This window comes from Dipodomys ordii, unplaced genomic scaffold (assembly GCF_000151885.1).
Source record: "Dipodomys ordii isolate 6190 unplaced genomic scaffold, Dord_2.0 Scaffold26, whole genome shotgun sequence".
Lineage (NCBI taxonomy): Eukaryota > Metazoa > Chordata > Mammalia > Rodentia > Heteromyidae > Dipodomys > Dipodomys ordii.
This window is the reverse complement of record NW_012267242.1, coordinates 1,844,557-1,868,207: the sequence shown is the minus strand read 5'-3', so window position 1 is coordinate 1,868,207 and position 23,651 is coordinate 1,844,557. Positions and strand designations below refer to the sequence as shown.

General features: G+C 36.9%; 1 protein-coding gene across 4 annotated transcripts in view; it reads left to right on the top strand.

The window, feature by feature from the left end:
• The window catches only part of Ints7 (integrator complex subunit 7), a 69,797-nt gene that overhangs the window by 32,090 nt on the left and 14,056 nt on the right, over window positions 1-23,651 (top strand). For all 4 annotated transcript variants that reach the window (XR_001175019.1, XM_013015267.1, XM_013015268.1 and 1 more), the window contains exons 8-16: window positions 4,999-5,116; window positions 9,979-10,113; window positions 11,763-11,860; window positions 14,118-14,357; window positions 15,652-15,789; window positions 16,657-16,863; window positions 21,373-21,567; window positions 22,041-22,144; window positions 23,510-23,578. Coding sequence is in view for 3 of the 4 variants with exons in the window: in XM_013015267.1 (XP_012870721.1) it covers window positions 4,999-5,116; window positions 9,979-10,113; window positions 11,763-11,860; window positions 14,118-14,357; window positions 15,652-15,789; window positions 16,657-16,863; window positions 21,373-21,567; window positions 22,041-22,144; window positions 23,510-23,578 (1,304 nt within the window). In the remaining variant the exon portion in view is untranslated. The remainder of the gene's footprint in view (window positions 1-4,998; window positions 5,117-9,978; window positions 10,114-11,762; window positions 11,861-14,117; window positions 14,358-15,651; window positions 15,790-16,656; window positions 16,864-21,372; window positions 21,568-22,040; window positions 22,145-23,509; window positions 23,579-23,651) is intronic.

The following is a 23,651-nucleotide window of genomic DNA, read 5'->3' as shown; positions in this document are numbered from 1 at the left end:
TAACTTTGTTTTTTTTTTTTTCTTTTATTTTTTGGGAATGAGAGAGAGCTGTGAAAGAGAAGAAAGAGAGAGGAAAGAGCTAGAAAAGAGCAGAGAGAGGGGTAAGAACAGTAGCACTCACGTGGTATTCAGGTAAGGGGTAGGTTTATTCAGTAGACCTGCTGGGACCAGGCAAGGTTGGCACTCCACGTGGTTGGGAAAGAGAGGAAAGAGAGAGGAAAGAGCTAGAGCAAAGAGAGAGCAGAGAGAGCTAGAAAAGAAGAGCAAGAGCGTAACTTTGTTTTTTTAACATAGTAGCAAGCAATTAATTTTATCCATGTCTTTTACAGATTTTTTTTGGTGAAAACCAGCATTTTTTTTAAACAGGCAAAGATGATTTATTTTCATAGAAACTCAGTGGGTAAAGACACTACAAGGAATTTATGTAGACAGAAATAGATTATTGAATTAACCAGAATATCTCCATTGCCTACAACTTAACCATCGGATGAAGCATCCTTAAAAGATGCATTTCTCAAAAAATTAATAAATAAAGCTAAGCAAGTCATCTACACAAGCACTTACAAAATATAAACCAGATTTTCAGCAACTCTCAATAGTGGTTGAAAACCAGCAATTTTTTTTTAATAAATATTTACTCCAATTGTTTATACAAAGAAGTTGAGACACAAAGATTTTAGTAATTGGCTCAGATCACAGAAGTGGCAAGTGAGATGGCCAGAATTCTCCTATGAGTTTTCCTGCTAAAAATCTACTGCATCTCAGATTTCAAAAACCTAATGAATAATTTTTAGACTTCATATCTCTTATTTTCTGTCTTTCCTTCAAAATTGGCTTCTACTACATAAATTCTCAGTCTGCATAATTGGAATAAATATTATGTGGTCAGCAGACTTACATTTTTTACTAAGTAGTTATACAGAGAGATTACATACATACAATTCCATAAGTCAGGTTATGAATACAGTACTGCTTGATTCAACATCACTCCATCCATTGTTCCCATTTTCCTTTTTTCATCCGTATGTAACCTCAAGTTATGTAGTTCAGTTTTAAAATTTCTTAAGGATTATTGAATCCTTGTATATTCTGTCTCATCTATGTTAAAATATTTTGGTCTAGTCAGGTGCCAGTGGCTCACACCTGTAATCCTAGCTACTCAGGAGGCTGAGATCTGAGGCTCATGATTCAAAGCCAGCCTGGCCAGGAAAGTCTGTGGGACTCTTATCTCCAATAAACCACCAGAAAACCAGAAGTGGCGCTGTGGCTCAAGTGATAGAGTGCTTGCCTTGAGCTGAAGAGCTGAGGGACAGCACCCAGGGCCCAGAGTTCAAGCCCCACGACTGACAAAAAATAAAAATAAAAAAAAATTATGATCTAGGAGTGTTGCTCAAGGGTACATGCCCAAGGCCCTGAGTTCAATTATTAGCACTCCTTTTAACCCAAAAGAAAACCCAAAATATCTCTCATTTTTGTCTGCTACCACAAAACTCAAAGTCTGGTTCAGGCTGTCTTCACCACCTACCTCAGTAATTCCTTTTGGCTGTAGGATGGCCTCTTTAGCACTCAGCTCCCATTGTTAACTGATTTTACCATCACTGGTACAATCTTCTCTAACTTGTCACGTGTCATTATTCTTCCCTATGGCTTTCTTCTACCTGTTTCAACAGGTTAAAATTACTCAACGTAACTTTCAAGGCTCTTGATAATCTGAACAGCTCTCTTTGTCTCTCTTAGTTTTCATCCATTTGAACATTTCTTCACACAAATAATGCTTCATATTGTGACCTAATTACCCAAGTCTTTGTTTGTGTTACCTGGACTTTCTTCTCCTTCCATTACCAAAACCTATGGGTATCTTTCTGTTCCATCCCTGAGAATATTTTCTGCTGTTGCTCTTTTTTATGTAGTTAGTATGTCTTTCAACTGAAAATGTATACATATCCATAAGTTTATAGAACTCAAAGATACACAGTAGAGCCAGGCATGGGTGGGTCACACCTGTAATTCTAGCTACTTGTTAGAATTGCCTTTGAAGCCCAGGCAGAAAAACTTTACAAGACCCCTTCTCAACAAAGAATTAGATGCAGTGGCACGTGCCTATCATCCTAACTACTGGGGAGCCTAACACAGGTGAACTGCGCCCAAGAGTGCGACCAGGCAGATGATGATACCCTGTCTCAAAAATGACCAGCAACAAACAGACTAGAAGTGTGGTTCAGCAGTGAGAATGCCTGTTTAGTAAGCATGAGACCCTAAGTTCAAGCCATATGACCAATAAAGAAAGATGTACAGTGAGTGAAATGTAAGTCTTTCTTCCATCCCTTCCCACAGGTATTCTCTGCAGAGATGATCACAGTTACCTAGTTTCTTAAGTATTTTTCATAAACTTTTTCATCCATGTGCAAGGATATATATATATATAGCATTATACTTTTTCTATGCAAATGAAAATATACGCTATGCATTTTCTGAACCCATTACCACTTAAACTTCATCTTGGAGAGCATCTCATATTAAGCAGGTAGAGCTACTGCATTCTTTATAAGCTGTGTGGTCCTTCCTGTGTATTCATAGACCCCTACTGAAAAAGTCATTTCAAATACTTTCACTGGGGGCTGGGAAGGTGGCTCAGTGGTAGAGTGCTTGCCTTGCATGCATCAGGTCCTGGGTTCGATTCCTTAGCACCACAGAAGCAGAAAAATCCGTAAGTGTTGTTGTAGAGCGTTTGCCTTGAGCTGAAATACTGAGGGACAGCACCCAGGTCCAGAGTTTGGGCCCCACGACCACCACCAACAATAACAAATATATGTGTGTGTGTGTATATATGTATTACTTTCACTGTTATTGTTGACATTGCTACATTGAATAATTTGTAAACATCACTTCTATTTTATTAATTTGTTTATTAATTTTCCAAAAGAGGAATTGGGGGTCCTATAATACATATTTAAAATTTGGGGGGAATACCAAAATCATTCATTATTATTACAGTTTATACCATTTTTCTTTCTTTTTTGGGGGGGGGTCCGGTCATGGGGCCTGAACTCTGGGCCTGAGTGCTGTCCCTCAGCTCTTCAGCTCAAGGCTAGTGCTCTACCACTTGAGCCACAGTGCCACTTCCGGCTTTTTTTCTTTTTGCTTATGTGGTGCTGAGGAATCGAACCCAGGGCCTCATCCATGCAAGGCAAGCGCTCTACCACTGAGCCACCTTCCCAGCCCCCCATTTTTCTTTCTGTCAAAATGTGTCTGTTTCCCTAAATGCTTCAGTGTTAGCTTTTGACATTGGCCAGTATAATAAGTTAAAAGCAGCACTTCTTTTAATTTGAGAAATTACACATAGGTTAAACATCTTATTTTAAAAGCATCTGTATAAATTATTTCTATAAACTGCCATTTCATTGGACTTTGCTTACTTGTTGGTAAGAATTTTTTGTCTTAAGAATGTTGGCTTTGGTTGGGCGCAGATGGCTCATACCTATAATCCTAGCTACTCAAGGAGGCTGAGATCTGAGGATCATGGTTCAAAGCCACTCCAGGCAGAAAAGTCCCTGTGAGACTCTTATCTCCAATTAACCACTCAAAAACACGAAGTAGCCCTGTGGCTCAAGTTGTAGAGCACTAGCTTTGAGTACAAAGCTTCTCAGGGATAGCACCCAGGCCCTGAGTTCAAGTCCCACAACTGACAATAAAAAGATTACTGGCCTTTTAATTAATCTTGTATGACAAGAATTTTTTTCCAGTTTTGTTAACTTTTTTTTAACCTTTTGTTTTCTCATATTAACTCTAGTGCTTATTGATATGTTTATTATTATTATTAACCATAAAAAATAAAAAAGAAACAAGGTTTAATTTTATTCAGATGACTACCCACTTGTCCCTTCAAGTTTTTTAAGTGATCATCTGATTTGAAATATATTTGCATCTCCTGCTTATCAGAATTTTTATTTTGCCATATAATCCATGGAATCATTATCTAAATTCTCCAACAGAATTTGTTGCTATTTTTCTTAAACTTTGAAGGAAATGGGAATTAGTTTAACAAGACAGTTGTTCATTTGTTTATTCCTTGTGGTCCTATGATAGGAGCTCATATCACGGAAGATACGTTGCTATCACTGTACTATGAGCCCATATCCATAGTTTGCTGTACTGGAAAAAGAGTTATCCTTTTGCCTTGCTAAGACCTCAGATACCACATAAGGAGTAGAGTAAATGACCAGAAATAGAAGGAACATAGCTCTACTCAGATATAGTGCCCCTCCCATTTCTTTAATGAAATAGTACTCATAATCTCTTAGGTAAGTAAAATATAGTAGAAATTTTAGAACAATTTTACATTTACCCCGCTTTCCCTATTACTGACATTTTATACTATTATGCTAATATTTGTTGTAAGAGAACCAGTCTGGGTGAGGGGGTGTAACTCAGTGTAGAGTACTTGCCTGGCATATATTAGGCCTTAGGTTTGATTCTTAGCACCACAAAATAGTAACAACAGCCACAAGAGAGAAATGAGCCAACACTGATTCATTATTAACTGAAGTATATACTTTATCCAGGTTTCTTTGCTTTTTACTTAAGTGTTCTTTTTCTGAACCAGGAGATCACTTTACATTTAGTAATCATGTTGTCTTAGACTCCTTTAAGAAGTTTGACAATTTGGTTGAGTGCTGGTGGCTCACACCTATAATCCTAGCTACTCTGAGGATATGAGGGTCTTGGTTTGAAGCTAGCCTGGGCAGAAAACTCCCTGTCGGCCTCTTATCTCCAATTAACCACTCAAAAATGGGAAGTGGTGCTGTGGCTCAAGTGGAAGAGCTCTAGCTTTAGTACAAATGAGGATCAGGGACAATGCCCAAGCCCAGAGTTTAAGCCCCACACACAAAAAAGTTTGACAATTTGACCATAATATATCATTTTTCTAAGAGCTAGAAAATTTAAAGTCAACAGCTCGATAGATTGATGTTTTAAATTCATTTCTCCTTTGCATTTCAGGCCCTCTGTGAATGTGCTCTCCAAACTCCTTATGACAGCTTAAAACTAGGGATGCTGTCTGTCCTTTCCACACTATCAGGGACCATTGCCATCAAACATTACTTCAGCACAGCTCCAGGTAAGTAGAGATCATGTGCTAAATCCTTTATCTGTGTTGTTGTCAAGTTGTTTCTTCTCTTAAGCTTTAAACCTAGAGAAGGTTATAGTTTCATTATATGCTAATGATATATCTGAAGATCAGTTTTTAATTTATTTTTTATTAGCATACATTAGTTACACAAAGGGCAATTTAATTGTAACATTTCTGTGCATGTATACAACAGTGGGTTCCAATCAATCCTGCCAACCCCTTTATGATAAAATTTGGGGAGGTTCCATTGTTCTATTATTTGCTGGCAATCTATTGAAGGTGATTTCTTTTCTCTCTCTCTCTCTCTCTTTTTTTTTTTTTTTTTGCCAGTCCTGGGACTTGAACTAGGGAACTGGGCACTGTCCCTAAGCTTCTTTTTGCTCAAGGCTAGCACTCTACAACTTGAACCATAGTGCCACTTTTATGTGGGTCTGAGGAATCAAACCCAGGGCTTCATGCATGCAAGGCAAGCATTCTATGTGGCTTAGTAGCCACATTCCCAGCCCTGAAAGTGATTTCTTAACTCAAGAATATTATTCTTATGATTTGTCCTTTTTTAAATATATGTGAATGAAACATTTTTTAGAATGTTTAAAAAACTGGTTAGAAGCCAGGTGCTGGTAGCTTATGCCTGTAATCTTAGCTACTCAGAAGGCTGAGATCTGAGGATCGCACTACAAAGCCAGCCTGGCAGGAGGTTCATATCTGCAATTAACCAGCTAAAATCCAGAAGTGGAACTGTGGCTCAGTGGTAGAGTGCTAGCCTTAAGCAAAGAAGTTCAGGGACAGTGCCAGGCCCTGAGTTTAAACCCCATGTCCAACAACAACAAGAAGATTAAATTGATTTGCTGCCAAGCACCTACCTATAGCTTAAGCTTGTAATCCTAGCTACTGGGGAGACTGATATCTGAAGATTGTGGTTTGAAGCCAGCCCTGACCCAGAAGCCTATGAGATTATTATCTCCATTTAGCAACCAAAAAAGTAGAGCTGTCTCAAGTGATAGAGCAGTAGCCTTAAGCAAAAATGCTCAAAGACAACACCTAGACCCTGAATTCAAGCCCCAGGACTGGCATCCCCTCCCCACAAAAGAAAACAAACCACAAAAATAAACTGGTTAGGTTTTACATATCTGATTCAAAGTTTCCCTTGAATTTAATCTTTCAAGGGTACTTTCAACCAAGTATTGTTGATTTTAAAAGAAAATATTATATATTTCTTTTTATAAATTATCTCTCTGAAACATAATGAACACTTTATCCCAGATCAGTAATGCTTTCCAAAAATGATTGATTCAGAAAAGCCTTTATTAATGCCAACTGAAGAGCTTGTTTATATAACAGACTTAAGGCAAAGTTTTGGGTGGTTTTTATTTTTTCCTCCTGGGGCTTGAACTCAGGGCCTGGATACTGTCCCTGAGCCACTTAATTCAGCCCATAACTCCATTTCCCATTTTTGGTGTTTGGGGGTGTTTTTGGTAGTTAACTGGAAATAAAATTCTCAAGGACTTTACTACCCCAGCTGACTTTGAGTCATGATTTTCAGATCTCAGCCTCCTTGAGTAGCTAGGATTACAGTAATTAATCAAAGTTTTATTGAATCTCCATTGCCACTTTTTCTAGTCACTCAATATTAACTGAATATGCATTTATTTGACTTTTTAAAAAAATGTTATAGTATGAGTTTATTGGGTAAGGGAAATTTCCTGCCATGTAAATTTTGATAGGAAGACCTGATATTCTCATCATAATTCCTTTATGGCTAGGATACAATTACATGCCCTGGACTCAAATAATCATGTCCATGCCACAGACTTAATTAAGAACCAGTAACAATAAGTGGGCACCAATAGTAGTCATAGTGTTGCAGTGACCATGGCAACATCCACTTTACAGAATACATTATAACAGTGTAAACAAATAATGAGTAACAAGGGATTCAGCTTCTTCATTGCACTAATCATGTGCATGGTTTGGGGCTGTGAACTTTTACTCTCAGGCCTCTCCTTTTTTCCCATTTTCTGACCTTAATATTTCAGTCTTTCTAATGATTCTTTAAGGTACTTTCTATCAGTTACTGGTTGATACATAACAAATTATCCCAAAACTCAGTAGCTTAAATATATGGCCATTTTATTTGCTCTTATTCCATGAGTCAGCTGTTTTGATTGAACTTGGCTTTTCTATTGATCTCTCCTTGAGGTCACTTATGACATCAGGAACTTTAATCAGGATGGTCAAAGATGGCCTCTATTTATAGAAGAGATACCTTAATTCTTCATGTAACTTCATGTACAGAGAGACAGCTTTGGCTTATTCTCAGTATGCTAGCTGCAACCAGAAAAAAGCAAACCACCAGTATACAGCTCTTTTCAATCTTTCGTTTGCATCATGTTTTCATTTATTGTCTTGTTGACCAAAGCAAGTCACATGACCAAGTACAGATAGGTGGGGAAATAATAATTCTTGATGTGTTGGGAATGTCTATTTGGAGTATAAGAGAGATTTTCACAGCCTTTTTTTTAAAATAAATAATCTATTATATATATCCAGTGTTTTTTTAGTGAATTATTTTTCTGCATAAATGAGAGCCATTCATTCATCTCCTTAGCTTATACTATTCTTAATTAATATCACACTTTAAAAGAGCTGTTCAGCTAAGTCTTGATAGTATCTTAAAATTTATAAGAACCTTCTCATGCAGGTACATACAAGGGAGCTTGGCTTACAGAAGTTTAGAGATGCATCCAAAGTCATATATAAATATGTTTGTGTAGATATATATTTACATGTATACATATGTATGTATGCAAATATATATATATATATATATATATATGTTTTGACTCCATTTTTTAAAAATACCAGACTAACCTGAATACATGATGGCTTTCAAAATTTTTTTAATCTAAGTATTTGTGTGAGCTTATAATACATACTCTTAAAGCAAGAAATATGTCCTTCTATTGTTAAAATGTAGTTTGTATAGAATTAAGCAAAAGATAAGTGCTAAACTAGGTAATGTTCATAGGAGATAAAAAGCCAAAGATTGTTCCTATAAATTTGTAGCTATTGATGAGCACTTTATCAGTATAACCAGAAATAGTATATTAAATAAAATAAAATTTAATATTTCAAAATTGTCAGTAATACATTTTATGTATTTAAGATGTTCAGTATCATATATATCTAAAAATTCACATTAAAACACTAAAATAATATTGATCCAACAGATTAGCAAAGATTCAGAAGTGTGATGATATGCTATGAGACAAGCATGTGGGTAGCAGTCACTTTGTTTCATTGCTGATGTGGGTGTAAATTACTCAACTCTGCATAGGCAGTTTGGAAATACTCATTAAATTACAATTGACTCTAAAATTCCATTTCTGGGAATTTGTCTTACTTATATTCACAAATTGAGTAATGATATGTGTACAGGATTACTGATTGCATCAATTTATGTAATAGCAAATATTGTTCATTAATGGAGGGTGTCATAGCATCATAAAAAGGTCCATTGACAGGGAGCTCATTAAAGAAATTATGATAGATCACTGCATTAGGAATTGGTGCAATCTATTAAAATAAATGACATGGAACAATCTCCATAAAGAAATATTTAAAGAAAATTATAACAAGGTGTAAAATCAGATATAAAAAAGGGGAACAAAAGGAAAAAATGAAAGAAGTTCTGCTCGCCTTTTCCTACACTGTCTGTAATAATCTTGGTTTATGTCTGTTGTAATTATTAGTAGTGTTCCCTTTATTCAGGAAAGAAATGTGGTCACTCATGGAGTTAAAGACAGGGTTGACAGGAATTATCAGAGGAAAGGAAGACAGAAATGAAGAAAGACTTTCTAAGAAACTGAACAAGCTTAATTGTCCTGATTGTTCTTGAAGCTCTCCCAGTTATAACTGAAAGCTTCTCTTATAAATTAAAATCCACACTATAGAATTTCAAATGTGAATTTGAAAAAGTGCTATACTCTGTAGCACCCTTACCTTTAAAGTATAAAGTATAGGAATAATGTATAACTAACTAGGTTTATGACCTTGATGGAAAGATACTGAAAGTCTTTGAACTGATTTCTTCTGTAAAAAGAGTATTATATTACATGATCTCCAAATCATTCCAGTTCTATAATCATGAATTCTTATGTAAACTTTTTAAGGTATAATATATCAACAATTGGGAGGTGAAGAAAAGCAAACAAATAATTCTTTTTTATCTCTCTTGAAGGAGTGGTTTTACCTGACAAGAAGATGACAAGGGCATCCATTTTTATCAGAATCCATTAGCACTCCCAAGATAGCCAATGGTTGTTTTGCTTTGATTTCAAAACTGTAATGATGGCATAGGCATGTACTGTATTACTGTAATAGGCATGTGCCTGTGTTAAGTACTTTTGACAGAGGAAACAAATGATGATATATATTGGTAATAGGGTTAAGGTAGAAAATTTTATTTATTTGTTTATTTGTTTGTTTATATTGGTCATGGGGCTTGAACTCAGGGCCTGGGTGCTGCCCCTCAGCTCTTTTGTTCAAGGCTAGCACTCTATCAGTTTGAAACACAGTGCCCTTCCAGTTTTCTGATGGTTAATTGGAGATAAGTGTCTCACCTACTCTCCGGCCTGGGCTGGCTTTGAACCAGGACCCTCAGATCTTAGCTTCCTTAGTAGCTAGAATTACAGGCATGAGCTACCAGCACCGGGCTAAAATAAAAAATTTTATTAAAAATTCATGTTAGAGATTTTCTCAAAACTAAAGAACACTAAACTATGAACCACTTATTTTACACTACATAATTCAATTATAACCTAATCTATATTTCTTTTTCTCTTGTTTAGGAAATGTAGGTTCTTCCCCCAGATCTTCTGATTTAGTCAAATTAGCCCAAGAGTGCTGTTACCATAATAACAGAGGCATTGCAGTGCATGGAGTTAGAGTCCTAACTAACATAACCGTCTCTTGTCACGAAAAAGGTGAGCTTGGCCAGTACCAACATGTATGGACTTTTAATTGGAATTTGAACAGCATTCTATTTGTATTTGTGGGGTTTTTTTGTTTGTTTGGTTGGTTTTTGTTTTGCTTATGGACAGTTACCTCCTAAAATAGTCTTAAAGTCTAAGCTTCTTAACCTTGTTAAAAAAAATAAAATCTGAGGTCATGGGATTAGTATTGTGGATTTGAGAGGTTTTATAAAAAATTTGACCATTTCCTCCCACCACTTAACCTTTACATGTGGGTATTGTGGATAGGGACTACCTAGAACGCTATCCTCAGGTTATACTACATCCATTTATACTATTCATCAGTATAGAAAAATTACTTAGGTTATCAGGGTACTCAACTAGTTTAATTTAGAACCATTTGGACTAGCATAACAATGCAAATTTAGTTTTTATAGAATTTCCATGTCTAGATAGATGTAAAGATTTGCATCATCAAGATGGCTATGCAAAGAAAACAATGTACATATTTTATTGTATTTCTGATATGTTTTGCCTATTGATTTGAAAAAAATTTTTATGTTCAGGAATAGAAAGTGCATTTTGGACAATCCATCTGTTTCAGTACTTATTTGTTCTTCTTGAAGATCACAAGCTCCCTACCAGCCTTCAGCACTGCTTGGACCCTGACCTTTTTTTGGCCTTTACACTGTTACAAGGCTCCTGTACTAACCCAGGAAACATTTCTCAAAGTTATATGTTGATTCTGATTTGAATAGTTAAGCCTATTTTATCTAGAACATAGTAAGGATATTTCTTCCATGTAATATAAGTAACTGCTATGTGTTCTCAGTGCTGGCATATATTAACCTAAATATAGACAACTAAGGCATTTCATAATGTTCTAGACCCTACAGAGAAATTATCACTCTGTGATACTGAAAAGATGCTATAATACTGCTATTATATCAACCACCTAAAGGACTCTTTCCTTAATATTAAATTTTAAACATTAATAAGATTATATAAAGTCTTCATTACTCTCTAAAAGTGGATAGCTTCCATTAGAAGCAGAAAAATATTATCTCCAAGGTGAAAGTGGACCTGTATAATTTATGTATCATCAGAATATTAACATATACTACATAGTTTTCTGTTCTTTATATTTTTCTTAGTTGAGCTGATACTGCTGTTTCCATTCTACTTTATTTTTTAGCTTTGTGACTTAAGCTTATGATTTCATGTATATATTTTTATAATATTCAATACAGTGGTAGAAATAAGAAATCTTTACATTTCAGAACAAATGTTCCCCCTGTTTTTTCAAGGAAGGTTAGCCTTACACATTTGTTTCCTAGATCTTTTCTTTGTTTTAGTTTTGCTTTGTTTTCTGCCAGTCATGGGGCTTGAACTCTGGGGCCTGGTCACTGTCTCTGAGCTGCTTTTGTTCAAGGTTAGCACTGTACCACTTGAGCCACAGCGCCAATGCTGGCTTTTTCTGTTTATGTGGTGCTGAGGAATCGAACCCAGGGCTTCATGCATGCTAGGCAAGCATTCTACCACTAAGCCACATTCTCAGCCGATTTCCTAAATCTTAGACTCCTTAATGTTTTTCCCTTGCGTGAATGTTTATATTTTACTCCTTTATTTGGTCACCCTAAAACTTAGTGTTTCTCTTCTAGATCTTTTGGCACTGGAGCAAGATGCTGTCTTTGGCCTAGAATCTCTTCTGGTACTTTGTAGTCAAGATGGTAGCCCAGGTGCTCAAGCCACTTTAAAGGTGAAAACATCACTTAGTATAATGCCTGGTTTCATGGCCTAAACTAGGGAGTGGCAAACGCTAGTTTGTAGGCCATCTACTATCCATGGTATCTACTATATCCTAACATCATAGGGCAAAAATAACATGGACAAATGTTTAAGGTAAAGAGAGGATGATTTCCATATTTCAATAAGACTATTAACGAAAATAAGCAGCAGGCTAAATTTGACCCTGAGGCCAAATTACCTGGGACTACATCTACCCTTGATCTTCACTTTGGAAAGATTCCCTTAAGACCACAATATATTTACTTTTTTAATTTTTTTAAAAGCAAAAACATACCTTTTTGCCAACAGTTGTAAGTTTTCTCAAAACATTAGACTCTATGCATTAGGACATTAGTAGATGATCAAGGAAATTCCTATATGAGAGACACTTCCTTCAAGGAGTAAGATACTGACATAAATAAAGGTGTAATTCTAAGGAGAAGATAAGAATTGGGAGTGAATAATTTTAACCAAGATTATTAGGAAAGATTTCCACAGGTAGATGTTAATATGAGGTGAGCCTTGAAAAATTTATTATTAGAATTTCAGTAGTGAGTCTTGCCCATGTAATTGTAACCCCTCTGTATGGTATTTTCACAATTAAAAAAAAAAGAATTTCAGTAGTGAGAAAAGATTTTTGAACCCAGAGGGGCACTGTTGTAAAAGATCTGAAAGCAGGAGTGTATTGGAACAATGGAGAGTAGCCTCATGTGACTAGATAATATTATAGAAAATTGGAAAAGTAATCATGGGAGATAACATACACCATGTTTAAAAAGAACATGGGCTTGATCCTGTATATAGTGAAAGATATTAAAAAATTTAAGTAATAGGTGTGTTCTAATCTTTGTTGTAATTAGCATTATTTGTTAAGAGTGTTAATGTGCCCAGCATTTGAAGGCTTAAAGGCTTACATCTATGTATGGCTTTATGAAATTGTTCTTGTTCTCCCTCCTAATACTTAGCAGAAAATTAAGGCTCAGAGATATAAAGAACTCATTCAAAGCCATCTAGTTAACAAGGGGTGAGATGAGCCTCAGCCCTTTGAGTGTCAGACTCTCACACTTGGGATGTGTTGGATACCACACTGATGACAACCAGTGGTGGTGTGTAGGATAATTGTTGGGATCCTCTCTTCAAGAAATTAGATAAGAAACATTTATATTGTGATAGAAGAATGGAAAGGAGTTAATAGTGGATATAAGAGACTTGACAAAAGAATCAGCTCCTGAGGGCTGGGAAGATGGCTCAGTGGTAGAGCGCTTGCCTTGCATGCCTGAGGCCCTGGGTTCGATTTCTCAGCACCACATAAACAAAAAGAAAAAAGCCAGAAGTGGCGCTGTGGCTCAAGTGGTAGAGCGCTAGCCTTGAGCTGGAGAGCTGAGGGACAGCGCCCAGGCCCAGAGTTCAGGCCCCACAACCGGACCCAAAAAAAAAAAAAGAATCAGCTGTGGAAAAGTAAAGGGATTTCTAATTTTCTGGTTTTCTTAGCTGTGTGATTAGCCATGTCATAAACTGGGCCTGAGGGGAAGGGTTATACAATAAATAGTTGGTTTTTAGACTTCAGTTGAAAAATGGAAAAATAGTCACCAAGGGCTACTGTGAATACTCACAAAAGTTAATTCATTACATTTGGAATCATCTAGGAATCTGTGTGGGGGAGGGCGGGGGTTGTTGTTTTGTTTTTTTTGGGTGCCAGTACTGGGGTTTAAACTCAGGACCTGGGCTCTGTCCTTTAGCTTTTTGACTCAAGATTGGCACTCTACTTCTGACTTTCGATGGTTTCTGCCCAGACTGGCTTTGAACCACATTCTCAAATGTCAGCCTCCTGAGCAGTGAGATTACAGATATAAGTCACCAATGCCCAACTGAGTATGTGCAGCTTTTAAATCGTCCTGAGAGATGCTGGCATTCTGAACCACTTCAGTAGCACTTCTTGAAAAGTAGTACTGTGTTGACATTTTATTTGGCATAAATTTGACTCTTTAGCATTAATTTGTATGATTTTCATCTTTAATAGTCTTAGGTTGAAATGAGTAGTTGAAATGCTGATGTACAGTTCTAACTTCACAATCCTAATGAAGGATTCAATATGCCATGTTTGTTATGAAGAAAAACATTACTGCTTGATGGTTGCTTTTTGTCTTCACTAACTTATATACTGTTCTTTATAAGTTTCACTTAATATCTTCAAAGTGTAACTAGTCCATTTTCTTCTTGGTGTGCAGATTGCTTTAAATTGTATGGTGAACTTGGCCAAGGGCCGGCCCCATCTTAGCCAGTCAGTTGTGGAAACTTTGCTGACTCAGTTACACAGTGCTCAGGATGCCCATCGGATCCTGATGTGCCATTGCCTGGCAGCCATTGCCATGCAGCTGCCAGTGTTGGGTGATGGAATGCTTGGTGACCTCATGGAACTCTACAAGGTCATTGGGCGATCAGCCACAGACAAACAACAGGAACTTCTGGTATTGTTTTAAACCTGCTTCAAATGACTAGAATCTGGTTTAATGGGAGATGTTTAGAGAAGTCATTACTACTGTTGATGTTACTTAAAAAGCCAAACTAATCCCATGCTGGTGTTTCATACCTGTAATCAGAGTAACTCAGGAGGCTGAGATCTGATGATCAATGTTCAAAGCCAGCCTGGGCAGGAAGGTCTGTGAGATGCTTCTTTCCAGTTAACCAGCAAATGCCTATATAGCAGTGGCTCAAGTGAGAGAGTGCTAGCCTTGTGGAAAAAAAGCTCAGGGACAGCACAGGCCCCTGAGTTCAAGCTTTAGGACTATGACAAACAAAAACAAAATAAGCAGACCAAAAGCATGCTGAAGTTAAAATAAAATTGGTGCACTTGGATCTAGCTCAGTAATAGAATGCTTGTTAGAATCTGCAAGGTCCTGAGTTGGATCCCCAATGCCACACACACGCACACACACACACACACACACACACACACACACACACACGCGCGCGCGTAAATGATAAACTAGTACCAGGATTTTTTTTTTTAACTACAAATTCTTCTTTTAACCTAGCTTAATAGTGTTAGCAGTTGAAGCCCTGGTGTATCTTTTTAATCATTTTCTCTTCCCTTCTCCCAAGAACCAACCATCCTGAGTCTGGTGTTTTTTATTATTCCATGCATACTATACTTTTGGGACCTAAGCATACATCCTTTATTTTTTTTGCAGGGGGGGTGTCCAATAATGGGGCCTGAACTCTGGCCCCGGGCGCTGTCTCTCAGCTGTTCAGCTCAAGGCTAGCACTCTACCACTTGAGCCACAGCACCACTTTTGGATTTTTCTGCTTATGTGGTGCTGAGGAATCAAACTCAGGGCCTTACGCATGCAAGGCAAATGCTCTACCACTGAGCCACCTTCCCAGCCCCACATATATCCTTTAGTAATATACAGTATTATTTGTTCATTTTAGCTTTAAATAAATGTTAAGCTATAAGTAATCTTTTATAGCTTATCTGTTTTGTAATCTGTATTATCTCTATCCATTTCATTGATAAATTATCTCACTATATAACTATATTATCATTTATCCTAATTTATGAGAGTTCTTTCTAATTATCTACTTTTATAAACAGCCTTTTTAAACAGTGGAATAAGTTACTTAATGATGTCAAAATGGAAAATTAAATATCAATGGAAAACAAATGGGTTCTTTTTTTAGGAGCTGTAATTCATTTCTCTTTTGGGTAGGTTATCTAACTATTCGATAAAGTTATGTTATTTTCTTTTTGCCCAATGTTAGGTGAGTTTGGCCACTGTGATTTTTGTAGCTAGCCAGAAAGCATTATCTGCTGAAGTAAAGGCAGTAATTAAGCAGCAGCTTGAAAGTGTCTCCAATGGATGGACTGTGTACCGAATTGCCAGACAGGCTTCCAGAATGGTATGTATATCCCTTCTGAATGTCCAGGATTCATGGAAATTTCACAACATATACCATAAGTTATAAAATCTAAATATATAGGAGAAAAGAATCTAATTTTTTAACCTTTCTCATAAAAAATGGTGTGTTGTTACGAGTAAGTGAAAGGGTGAGCGCTGTCTGACTGTTGTGTGTTAGTACCACTCTCATTTTGCCCTGTGTCGTTTGACCTGAGGCTGTTTCTGTTCCTTTATCAACATAGAACATCTTTCTTCATTTTTTTTCTCCCCAAACTGAACTTGCTTTAGTAGAAATGGGAAAGTTTTAGTATGGTGTAATCTTCTGAGTCATGTGAAAAGCCTATTTTATTAACTATCGACTACAAAGCATGGCTAGTACAGAAATCCTCTGAGGATGAGTCTGGACAACAAAATTTAAAACAACTTTACTCTGGGTGTTCTCTGTTTTAGTTTTCTCAATAGGGGAGGGGCCTTATTGGCAGCCAATTCTTCATTGTAACAAACTATCCCAAGCACTTCAGGACATTGACCTTCCCCTACCTGGAGGCATCAAATAACACCCCAGTAAATTAGCTCATCTAGAATGATAGACAATGCATTTTAAACTAAAATTCTAGACTTGGATGATAGTTAATTCTAGTAATTTTCTCTTTGGAACTGTTTTAGTAAAAGAATCTTAGGTATTATGTTACATAAAAGCAGCTCAGTATATGTTCACTGAAGAAATTTAGAATGAGTCTCAAAGAGTTATGTAATATGAAGAGTGATTGGACAAGTGTATACAGAGTATGGGCTTAACCTTTTCCCTGCTACATCAGCTCTTTTACATATAAGAACTTCATGTGCTTCTTCAATTTCTGTTTTTTAGGGTAATCATGACATGGCCCGAGAGCTTTATCAGAGTCTGCTGACTCAGGTGGCCTCAGAACACTTCTACTTCTGGCTGAACAGTTTGAAGGAGTTCTCACATGCAGAGCAGTGTCTCGCTGGATTGCAGGAAGAGAATTACAGTTCAGCACTTTCTTGCATCGCTGACTCTTTAAAATTCTACCATAAAGGGATTGCTTCCTTAACCGTGAGTACTCTTACTTAATTCCATCTTGGGAGTACTAATTTGTATAAATCTCCCCCAGTTTTAATCCAGTTTTAACTATTTGGAAACCTGCTAGCAGGTATAGTTACAACATCAGTATAATAAATAGGAATAAAGTAATAAATTGGTCATGGATATAAGTCTTAACCCTTCCACCCTAACCTTTTTAATATTCATAGACTGTTGAAAGTTTTCATGTTGTTTTTCAATAAAGTTCTGGGTACATATGTGAGGAAAATTGAATTCATGCAGAAAGGACACATGGCATGGAGATACAACCTTTTTTCTCCGGGTGTCCATTAGTCATCTCCCAACCTAGCCCAGTGTCATCCTCAGACATAAACCTCTGACCTTATCTCATACATGGCTGTTCATCATGAAGTAAAACAGAGCTTCTGGCCCTCCCCATCCTTCCCCCCCTCCCAGTAGTCAGGATTGAAACCAGGGCCTTATGCATGCTGAGTAAGCACTTTACCACTGAGTGTCATCTCCAGGACATTTCTGAGCTTTTTTAAAAAAAGCAAAGATTCTAGTGCTTTTTCACCCTTCTGATATCCAAATTAACAATCAGCCATCTACAACTTTTATTTTCACTGCCATCAAGAAGATGAGAGAAAAATAGATTCTTAACATTCTTAACTTTTGAAAATTTTACTAATTTCTTGGAGTTATATTCCTAAATAAGAATCTGCTTCCCTAAAATGAACACTTTCTACATTAATCATAAGGCATTTTCCCCTAAGAGTAAAGAGGTTTTATAATCAACATCCAGCTTTTGTTTTAGTACTGGGTTTCAACTCAAGGCCTCATACTTGCTAGGCAAGTGTTCTACCATATGTGCCATTCTTCCTGCCTTTTTTTCTTTTTTCTTTTTTTTGGGTCCGGTCACAGGCCTGGACACTGTCCCTCAGCTCTTCACCTCAAGGCTAGCACTCTACCACTTGAGCCACAACTCCACTTCCGGCTTTTTTTTTCTGCTTATGTGGTGCTGAGGAATCGAACCCAGGGCCTCATGCATGCAAGGCAAGTGCTCTACCACTGAGCCACCTTCCCAGCCCTCTTCCTGCCTTTCTGTGTTGTCTTTAAGGTAGTTTTTCTTTATATGCAAGCTGGCCTGGACTGTGATCATCCTTCCTGTGCTTCCTCACACCTCTAGAATGACTGGTGTGGATCAAGTGCCCAGCCCGTCTTGTGAACTTTTTTTTTTCTCCCCAGGCTGTCTTTAAACCATGATTTTCCAATCCCCCAAGTAGCTAGGATTACAGACTAGAGGGAGCCACATGCCTGGCAACATAGAACATTTTAAAAGTGTTTCAACACAACTTTAAAAACGATATCTGGGAGACACAAACTTTAATACTTGTGTATATGCATTTATATCATACCTAAAATAATGGTGGGCTATCGCAAAAGTAGTACTTCGAGTGAGAGCAAAAAATAGATAGCATAAAATAGAAAAATACAGACTTCTATAGGGAGCATATATTTTGAGTTGATTTTTTTTTGGACAGTCATGGGGCTTGAACCTGAGGCTTGGGTGCTGTCCCAGAGCTCTTTTTCTCAAGGCTAGCACTCTGCCACTTTGAGCCCAGTACCACTTCTAGTTTTCTGATGATTCATTGGAGATAAGAGTCTCACTGCCTTTCCTGCCTGGTCCAGCTTTGAACTGCAATCTTCAGATCCCTAGACTCTTGAGTAGCATGGATTATAGGCATCAGCCAGTAGCACCCAGCTTGAATGGATTCTTTTTGTTTGTTTGTTTTTTTGGGGGGGGTCCGGTCGTGGGGCCTGAACTCTTGGCCTGGGCGCTGTCCCTCAGCTCTTCAGCTCAAGGCTAGCGCTCTACCAGTTGAACCACAGCGCCACTTCCCGCTCTTTTCTTTTTGCATATGTGGTGCTGAAGAATCGAACCCAGGCATGCAAGGCAAGCACTCTACCACTGAGCCACCTTCCCAGCCTTGAATTGATTATTAGAATTGATTCATAGCTATTTAAAACAGGAATTCATAAAGGTTTCTGTTTTTGTTGTTTGTTTTGTTTTTAGTTGGGTGGGCAATCAGAACTCATTCTGAGCTCATGCCTCACTGGGAACTATATTCCTAGTCCTCTCCATTTTAAAGGGTACATTGACTACTATGATTCTAAACTTATTATTATCTTACTACTCTGAGAAATATTGTTGTTTTCTATATTAGGATAATAAATATCATGAAAAATTTAAAGGTGTAATTTTTGGTTCAGATCAATAAAAGCATTTCATTTTCTGGCTTATGTGGAACAGAAAATTATTAATCATTCACTGTAATAAGGATAAAAATTGTCAAGCAGTTAAGACTCACAGAACAGTGGTATACCTGGAATTAATTTTTGAAAAGTATTGAATAGTTCTCTTTTGTGTGTGTGTGTGTGTGTGCGTGTATTTGAAGAGTGTTAATAGTAATTAAAGACTATTCGGGCATAGGCAGTACTGACAGATGAGCCACTGAGACTTAGTCTTGGTTCTGCTATTCATACAGTGTGACTTGAGGTGGATCATTGGATCTCAGATTTTTCTCCTTTTGAAATGGGAGATCTATCCTCCAAATCATAAGAACTTTCTGTACACCAAGCTCTGTGCTTTGAGGATTAAATAAATAACAGGAGCCATGCATTATGACATGTACCTGTTGTCTCAACTACTTGGGGCTAAAGATGAAACAATCACGTGAAGCCAGGTTTAAGGCCAACCTGGGAGACAAGAATTAAAAAATAAATAAATAAATGTTTTCTTCTTGTGAGTTGTCTTAGAGAGGAAAGCAGTATGATCCTTACTGTCCTTGGAAACTTCTAGCATTTTTAGTTGTACTATACTTCTTAGGACTATTTTGTGTGAGGAGGAGGTTGAGCATTTTTGTTTGATCTGTTTACTTGACAAGACTTGAAGAAGGGAGCTTTCTATCTTTTTAACTAGATATAAGCATCGACTGCCCCTTAGCTTCCTGACATGAATTATTTTGACCCAAGATCATATGGCTTTAAGACTCAAGCTTCTCAACTGCTTCAGTTCAGGATTCCATGCCTAGAGGACCCCATAACAACATTAGATGTTTAATTTGCTCATATAGTGACTTAACTAGAGTTATCTTCCTTCTTAGAAGTAAAACAACTGTAAAAATAAAAGACTGGGAGGTAGGGCTTTGACTCAGTGGCAAAGCACTTGCTTAAAATGGGCACAACTCTGGGTTCAGCCCTCAGCACACTATGAAAAAAATTTTTTTTAAAAACAAAGGGTCTAACCCATAGAAACAGCTACCAGCCTCAGTCAGAAGTCTTTGATCCTTATGAAAGATGTCTTTTTTTTCTATTTTCTTTTTAGTTGTAAATCAGAATAGCAACAATTTTCTCTCAAACTGTATCTTGCTTTTCTTTTAATATTCTAATTTATGTTAGCACACTATTGCCAGTGTTTTTATATATCAATGTATTGATATATATTTACTTGTACCCTCGTCATTTATGAAGTTAATAAGCAATAAATTAAATATAGCATGTAGCAACTCAAAAGAGGAAGAAGGAGGGGTAGGGGAATTTGTTTTCATACAAGAACAGTTCAGCTCTCATCTAAGAAATTTAAGACAGTTGAATTGGTGGGGTGCCAGTGGCTCATGCCTATAATCTTAACTATTCAGAAGGCTGAGATCTGACATTTGCAGTTAAAAGCCAGTCTGGGCAGAAAGTCTGAGTCTCTTCCCATTTAACCACCAAAAATCTAGAAGTAGAGCTGTGACTCAAGTGGTAGAATTCCCATCTTGAAGGAGAAAGAGCTAAGGGACACTGCCCGAGCCCTGAGTTCAAACCCCAGTACTGGCATCAAAATTGATTGATTGATAGATTGAATTAATAAAACAATTAAACTGTTAATCATTAATATCTTAGGATGTACTGTTTTATAATTAGATCACAACCTTCTAAAGGTTGAAAACCATAAAGTAAATATATTAAGTATAGTTACTATCTTTACATTATATAAAGGCTTTTTGCACTTTGAGAGGTATATTAGGCAAGTAGACATTTTTATAAATAGTCTTTGCATGTTCAGTGCAAATCTGGGATACTGATATGGGGGGGTGAGGGGTGGTTGTTTTTTGGTAGAATCAGGATTTGAAGTAAGAGCCTTGCACTTACTTGGCTTGTTTGATGGCTGGACTTCTACCACTAGAGCCACACCTCCAGCCCTATTTTTTTTGCTGATTATTTTGGAGATGAAGTCTCCAGATTTTTCTACCTGGGCTGACCTGAAACATCAACCTCCAGAACTCAGCCTCTTGTGTAGCTAGGATTATAGGTGTAAGCCACCAGCATCTGGCTTCCTGTGAACCAGGATTGGGTAAATACATAGATGCAAGCCCTCCAAATTTATAAGGTCAACTTTACTTCTCACTCTCCCATCTTCCTATTGTTTTTACTTTATCCTAAATGTATATATATATATATATTTTTTTTTTATTCCAGGCTGCCAGTACACCACTGAATCCTTTAAGTTTTCAGTGCGAATTTGTAAAACTCAGGATTGATCTTCTCCAAGCCTTCTCTCAACTTATCTGTACTTGTAATAGTCTCAAGACAAGCCCTCCACCTGCAATTGCCACAACAATTGCCATGACCTTAGGAAATGACCTTCAGAGATGTGGTCGAATCTCCAATCAGGCATGTCTTAACTTTCTCTTCAGTGCAATTTTCATTTATACTCTTGGGGCTTCTGAGGTTGTGAAATAAAAAAAAAATCTGTAAAGTTAAAAATCAGTGGTTTAACTCAGACATAGTGTCAAATATTTTAACTCTCTTATCTTGCCAAATAGACTGATATGTTTTGGGATTAATGATGCCTTGGTGGGTACTACATGTTATATCAAGAGATTGGAATTACAACGAGGAAGTTTGGAATGCTTATAACTATTCTAGTGGAAGTTACAAATGTAACTAAAGATAATGTATAAATTATAATCTTGTGAACATTTAGTAGTTTCACTTATAAAAATGAACAATGATGTATGATTTTTCTTTGATTTTTGTTGAAGATTTTTCTGTTTTTATATTTTTAATGTAATTTCTGTTTTTATATTTTTAATGTAATAACAGTTAGATGTTTATCGTTGTTCATTTCTTTTCCTTCTTTATAGATGAAGCAATCCATGGAAGAATTCCGAAGCCTTGCTTCAAGATATGGGGATCTTTATCAGGCATCTTTTGATGCTGATTCAGCAACTCTGAGGAATGTAGAATTGTATCCTAACTTGCTTTATTCTTGTTCTTGGGAACTATCTTTTAAATGTAGACCATAACCAAAATATATATTGATAACTTTCAAGTTTATTATAATAATTTCATACTTTGAAATTTAGAATTTTTACTTTTTTAGCATATACCAGGATTTTAAAACAAAATGGTGATTCAGTGGTAGTCTTTTTCCCCCTCAAGGAAAAACATCCACAGCCTGAATTCTTCCAGGCACTGAGGTATATGCCTATAGTCCCAGCTACTTAGGTGGCTATGATGAGAGGATCACTTGAGCCTAGGAGTTTCAGTCCAACCTGAAGAACATAGAAAGACCTCATCTCCAAAACAGCAACAAAAAACAAAGCAAGCCTGTGTTCTATTAATGTATTGTTTGTGCTGATTTGAGCTACAAATCACCACACATTTTCCCACCAGAAAAACTTCTCATCTCAGCTTGCTTTCTTTGTGGCTACCAAGACCTAGTTATCATTGCCTTTATTTACTTATGATCTATTCAGTACTTTCGGTCATCATTTTAGTCCCCTAAGTCCTCTTTAAGTTCTTCATATTTCCTTATTAGCAACTTCAGATCACTTGTGAAGGAAGAAAGAAATACTTTGAAGTTGTAGGACCTGCCAGTCAGTAGTTCTTGGCTTTTGTTTTACTGACTGAAACCATACATGCTTTGCACTCTGCACCCTATAAAATGCAAATGTTGCCAGGCACCAGTGTCTGATGCCTGTAATCCTAGCCACTCAGGAGGTCGAGATGTGAGGGTTGTGGTTTGAAGCCAGCCTGGGCAGGAAAGTCCCATGAGACATTTTTTATCTCCAGTTAATCACCAAAAAGCCAGAAATGGGGCTGTGGCTCAAGTGGTAGGAACAACAACTAGGCCCTGAGTTCAAGTCCCAGTACCAGCACACACACAGAATTTGTCCATATATACTCCAAAATAATTTTAAGACAGTTGACAGATCCTTGAGCCCCTACTTAGGAACTATCAAGGTAAAGGCACTATAGATAATAGGGGTTTTTTTCTTTTGGTTTTAAAAATCTGCCCATGAAACTTCTGTTGTTTCTTTGCTTCAAATTCTTATGAAGAACTGCTGTAATTAATACATAAAAACAAAGTTTCTGTGAATGAATTTCACATTGAGCAGCCTCTGAAATATTCTTCCTGGAACAGAATTTGAGGATCACTAGTATAAGCAATATACATCATTTGAAAGGAAAAAATACAGCTCCACACTATTTGAGCTTGTAACATGATCACTTTCTCTAAAAGCTGTCCTCCTCTTGACTTTAATACTCAGGTAATATAAAATATAAAATGGATTTCCGTGTTTTCATGTCTAACTTAACATTAATTTAGACAGCAGCAGAGCTGTTTGCTGATATCTCATGCAATAGAAGCCCTAATTTTGGATCCAGAATCGGCAAGGTAATTTCTATAATAGTTTGTATTATAATTTTTTTTTTGGGGGGGGGTCCAGTTGTAGGGCCTGAACTCTGGG